This window comes from Labrus mixtus, chromosome 11 (assembly GCF_963584025.1).
Source record: "Labrus mixtus chromosome 11, fLabMix1.1, whole genome shotgun sequence".
Classification (NCBI taxonomy): domain Eukaryota; kingdom Metazoa; phylum Chordata; class Actinopteri; order Labriformes; family Labridae; genus Labrus; species Labrus mixtus.
This window is the reverse complement of record NC_083622.1, coordinates 24,504,773-24,510,772: the sequence shown is the minus strand read 5'-3', so window position 1 is coordinate 24,510,772 and position 6,000 is coordinate 24,504,773. Positions and strand designations below refer to the sequence as shown.

The 6,000-nt window shown below is 39.8% G+C and overlaps 1 protein-coding gene across 4 annotated transcripts in view; it reads right to left on the bottom strand.

Moving 5' to 3' along the window:
* The window catches only part of triob (trio Rho guanine nucleotide exchange factor b), a 102,745-nt gene that overhangs the window by 40,045 nt on the left and 56,700 nt on the right, over positions 1–6,000 (bottom strand). For all 4 annotated transcript variants that reach the window (XM_061051004.1, XM_061051002.1, XM_061051005.1 and 1 more), the window contains 3 exons: positions 5,663–5,832; positions 5,058–5,232; positions 162–357 (listed from right to left, as the gene is read on the bottom strand). In XM_061051004.1, the coding sequence (XP_060906987.1) occupies positions 162–357; positions 5,058–5,232; positions 5,663–5,832 (541 nt within the window). The remainder of the gene's footprint in view (positions 1–161; positions 358–5,057; positions 5,233–5,662; positions 5,833–6,000) is intronic.

Genomic DNA, 6,000 nt, shown 5'->3' with positions numbered 1-6,000 from the left:
AAAAACTACACTTATGAATTGTAAAATGTTACATGCATATCAAACTGCATGTAATTAATATTATTTTCAGTATTCCTGCAGAATTTTTTTTTACACTTTAAAGATTTTTCAACATCGTGCAGCCCTTCTTCAGCTTGTGCTTTTGTTTTGGTCTCACTCACCAGACGCCTGCACCTCTGTGACATACTGTAGCAGCTCTTGTCCTTGGTGAATGACGTCAAAGGTGAGGTTGTTCATGGTGAGCGCCTTGTCTGCATGGTGCTGTAGCCTCTGCTCAGCCAGCGTCAGGTCCTCTGTGTCAAAGTCACTCATCTGCTGGGACAATTCCTCGTTCCATGACTCCAGGTCTGAGATAATCTGAGAGAGTTTGTAGAGAAGAGAAGAAGGAGAACGTGACGACAGGAAAACCGGTGAATTAATATATAAAAAGAGTGGAAAAAGTCTTTCAACTCTTCCAAGAATAAATCTCTAAATCTGCTCACACTTGATGCAGGGAGAGAAAGAGTTTATGAAGTTATGTGTGACCAAAAGTTAAAGACCTTTAACTATCCATAAAATGTCATGATTAATAGGATTCTTAAACACCAAGTCAGACAATAACATAGCTGTAACCCTAAGATGACTGCCATAAAAACAGATAACATATTACACTGATGATGCATGGCTGGAAAAGCAGATGCAGTGAGGTGTCGGTGCTTGTCTCTGACGGCCCACGCAGACTGAATCATGATACCAGGGGGCACATAGATCCTGGCACCAGCCAGCTCTGTCGTCGATTTGTTTTTCATTTTTAAGCAAACTTGGGAATTTCTAGCCTGCGTTTATTTTAAGCATCCGTGGACCACTTGCTCCACTTGGAGTCACTGTAAAAGCAAACTGTATTGAATGACCATGTTCTTCTTCTTTATCATTATATGCAGAAGACGACTATACTGGATTACTAGTGTAAGCCTTTAGCATGGCATTGGAAAGTGAATCATATTTTGTTGTTAATAATGCTTCATTTAGGACTGGTGATCTAGGACCTGGTGTTATGATATGAAAATATATCTATATGTCAGATGAATCTGTAAGATTGGCATTTACTGTAGAGTTATGAGGCCCAAACAGATCAGATATCAACAGTCATGTTCAGACCGCTCACTTCAGGAGCTAGTCATGTCAGACGCTACTTTAGTTTCATGGGTGAAAGTTTAAAGTTCCCCATTCTCAACCTACAGTCAGTCCCATTTTCAGCTGCTCTGTGACCTTATGAACCAATGTCAAGAATGTGACCATTTGAAACGTGTGGCATTACCACATTGCCCTGACAACTGTAATCCTGACAGTTACATGAAATTTATGGGAATATGTCAGGCAGTCACTCATATCAGTGGTGCGCTCACAAATGAAAATGAGTTGTTTTCGCAGCTGTCCTCTTCAGTTCAGAGACTGCTATATTGAACAGAAGAAGACATCAAAGAATAGGAGAAATAAGGTGAATGGGATCTGAAAGTCCAGGGAAACAGTGATACATAGAAATGTTCATAAAGTGAAACAAAATATCTCTATGAGAACAGGATATTCTTCAGCCAAACACAATTTAATTTCACTCTCTCTCTGTATATAATGAAGTGAGCTGCTAAGATTTGGTATTTTTTAATTTTGGTATTGCTAATTATGCCATTTTCCATAAGCAACATTTAGCGAACATGAGGGAATAGCGGCAAACTTAGCATAATAATTGACTTAATGCAACAGAAAATTATGCTTTATGTGTTCATTAAAATCTGTTTTCAGAAAGTACGGTTCTACAATTAGGAACAGAGAATCCATTTAAAATAGTTTAAAACAAATCGTCAGTAAAATATTTCATTCTCTGTCTCCTGTAGTTTCTAGATTCTGTCGCAGGGTGCGGAGGTAAAGACAGATTTGAACTTTTCTCAAGAAAACATACATTAAACCACCAGAAACAAAAAGACCCAGAGGTCATTCGGCCTTTAAATAAAACATTTAAGACATGCAATGATATCAACTAAGAGTAGAGAGCATGCTAACTTTAGCTACTCAACAGAGCTATTAGAAGAATGGCTTTAGTTCTTTCACCAATGTCTTATGTTACATCATAAGCAAAGGGTAGTTATAGTTACAAACTGGACCTCCTGGATGGAGTTCTAAATATTAAGCAGAATCATCGAAACATCCAACTTATTTCTTTGTGAAAACTGTTTTACTGCTCTGTCTGTATCTCCTTTTTCTGGCAAAGTGTGTAAAAGAAGGACCTCTGATGCTCCAGCACAACTTCTTCTTACTCAGTCAGCTGGTCTAGCAGAGACTCCACTGACAGTAATAGACCTGCAGAGCACTCCTTGGAAACAAGCGCTACAAATACTAAACAGAGGAAAATCAATGGGCGAGAAGCTGGGATTATTCTGGCCTCGGCCAGTAACGTAAGTTTTTCTTTTAAGTTAATAGCAAATTTCTAAAGTTTCTCTTGTATGCCAAATCATAATGAGAACACAATCTTTAAAAAGTCTATGTCCCTGCAGCAAAGCTACTGTGTATTTTTCTACTGAATATGTTTATACAAAAAGTAAGATTAGTCTCTATTCCCACACTTAGAAAAGCATTCTTGCTTTGTGACAGGGTACTTAGGGATTTGGGATTCACACACAATACTTTTGCAACAAAGTCTCCGGAGCCCAGAAATACAACTTTTTTTTGGCAAGCACACAAAGTTACCTTGTCAAGCAGTTTCATAAAAGAAGAACAAAATACCCTCTTAAAGTGATAAGAGGATTCTCTAACTCTGGCAACTGAGTAGAAACTTACCAGAGATTCATTAGCACTCTGCTCTCCTCTCCTCTTACAGTTGAGTAAAATGCCCTCAGTGTGCAAAAAGACCATTTCCATCAGCTAGCAACACTGTGAAAATCAACTAACAGAGGAGAAACGTCTCCTGTTTGACCGCCTCTTTTGTTTCTCAGCGGCGTGCAGGGAAAAGGGCTTATAGAAGAAAACATTGTGAGCTGACTGTGTCACACATGTTCTCACCTTAGAAACACACCCCCAATAAGTGCTGAGAGGGAGTGTCACAGTACATGTGTGTGTGTGTGTGTGTGTGTGTGCGTGTGTGTGTGTGTGTGTGTGTGTGTGTGTATGTGAGGGCAGGGAGTGGAGGGAATAAATGCCTCCTCCACCCATCTTCGTGCTCCGACACTGTGTCATATTAATCCTCTGTGAGTGTGTGTGTGTGTGTGTGTTTTTGTGTGTGTGTAGATTTCAGTGTTCAACACGAGAGATTAGCAGATTCAAGAACCATTCGCTGACTTGACATGCAGAGCTACTGTGAGACTTATCTGTTCTTTAGGACTTACAATGCAGACACAAAAGACTCTAAACCCACCACAGAATTTATATTAGCACACAGCTGAGGATCGTTTATGTGAAGACATGAAACAAAAGCACACTTCTAGCCATGTGCAATCTGCAGTTTACGGACATTTTACACAGATTCTTCTGTTAAATAGATTATATAATCATTAGTCTTTCAAAGTTTGTGTTTTGAATGTGCACCTGACAATAACAAAAAAAAGCTACTCTAATGTAAAAACACAACAAATTATTTATGATGCAATTAAAGCAAACAAAAGGTGCTTTGCCCAAAATTATGCAAGGCGCAAAAATCAAGTTCAACAGGAGTAACAACAATGAACTGATTCTGACATGGATTTCAAGTGTAGTGTGCTACAATCCTAAAATGAGCTATTAGCATGAAGCAGAAAGAATAGCAATAGCTGTTAGCGATGTCATTGTTTGCAGGTACAAACCAAAGTGTTGAACAAGCTACTTTTTTTTTAACCTGATAATAGTGAGAGGAACATTCGGGTGATTGAGTGATTACAGATTACCAGAGTGGCATTAACATATTTTAAGGCAACCCATTCAGAAGTCTTAAAAACCATTCAAACAGATTCACCAAATGTGATGCTCATTGTGGTGAAGTCAGATTATCAAAATCAGTAGAATAAAACTCTGTTAGCCAGGAATCTAACACATCGTTTTCTTCCAGGTTTGAAAGAATATGTTTGAAACTTTAACCTTTTGATGGAGCAACATGACACTAGTTATGGTTAAGTCACATCATCAGGGCACTATGCGTATCTGTATAGGTTTTTCTGTCTAGACCATACGGGCTCAAACTGACACTGTTATCCTTAGAGCTGAGCTGCTGCTAGCATGACATAGCAGACACAGAAATAGTCGCATAAATATAAGCCTGAGTCTCCGCTGTAGGTTTTTTTGCTTCCACAGTGACTCAGTCAGATTCATCTGTCAACATTGCAAAGCAAACTCTAAACTAATGTTACATCACACTGACGATAAGCATCACGATGAAACCTGAACCTTTCTTTGAAAAGAGCAGCAATCATATCCGAGCACCAGCTGAGAAAAGCATTATCTTTCACAGTGGGGCTTTGACGATTGAGTGGATTCAAGGTAGCCAAATGCTGAGAGGGGGGAAGCATGACTGGTGTGAGTCAGTGTGTGAGATGTGTCAAGTGGAACTAAATACTTTTCTATTCAAGCACATGGGAGAGTATTGCTGTGAATGAAGTCTGAATCTCCACGGTTACGGAGCAATGGTGCATCAGATCAGAGTCACAGAAATTCTATTTTCAGTCTGTCCATTGCCACATGCATTCAATATACAAATGAAACCACAAACAATAAATACACAGATTAGTACAGTGTAGAAATATCTTTAAAAAAAATTAAAAAAATTCTTTCCAAATTGAACATATTCAACTGCAATTTCCCCTCCCCTCTTTGTCTTGCTTTCTCTTCAACCATTCAGACGTTTCCCCCTTTCTTAACACTTCTATTTTCTCAGTAATCATATTATATACAAATACTTCATTCACTCCCTTTCCTTTTTCTATCGAAGCCCTTTCAAAGCATCAAACCAATAATCTACTCTTCATCTTTATCAATCTTTCTTTTTACATAACGTTCAAGCAAGAAGCAAAAAATAAACCTTCATCGAGCACCAAAACCTCCGTATCCCTCCTACTCACATCGATGGCATCCCTCTCAAAGATACGGAGCTGGAGGAAGAGCTCCAGTTTGATCTTCCTCTCCTGGAACAGCTCCTCCATCTGGCCCTGCGCCTCGTCCAGCTGCTGCAGCACGCTCTCGATGTGGGCCATGCTGCTGTTGTGTGGAGTCTTGTTGCTCGAGATGGCTGAGTCTCTGCGGGGAGAAAAAGGTCAAATGCAGGGAAGTTACAGGAAGAGTGGATTTGTGGTCAGTGTTAGTGATGTGGCTCCCAGTTCTTGTGGAGAGAGCACATTTAAGAAAAACACAAAATCTTTGACTTTTAAAGTCTGCTCAGTTTACCTAAAACAACATTGTCTGTTAAAAGAAATCCCTTTTATGTTTTATCTATCTTTCTTTTTCTTTTCATTTGACTCCAGAACCACATGATTGTCTGATGATTACAGAAAACATGTCAAATTGATGTGCCCTTTGCATTCTTTGCATTCCTACATTCTGGTATTTAGACTTTAAAAAACACGTTTGGTAGTCAGTGTTAATGTACTGCAGGAATGCTGATAACCCGGTTGTTTATCATATATTAAAATATGCAGAAATTAGCCGAGCATGTTTAAAGAATTGTCACCTGAGCTGTTGTATGAGGTCCTCCCCCTCCTTGATGACATTGACGGTGGCCTGCAGGGTGGTCTGCTGCTGCTGGCCGAAACGTTTGATCAGGTCCTGCACTGCTTCCACCGACTCGGCATAAACATCATCCAGCAGTTCCTTCTGAAGCTCCTCCAACCACGTCCACAGCTGACAGTGACGGACAGAAAGGCAAGCCAGTTAAAAAAAAACAGCATTTTGTAAGTCGACTCCTCCCAGAGCTGAGGAAAAAAAAGCAGGAAGCAACTAAAGAGCTCTTGTTGTAAACACATGCTGGAGGGGGCGGGGCGGATCCACTGAGCTAAACACAGACGCAAG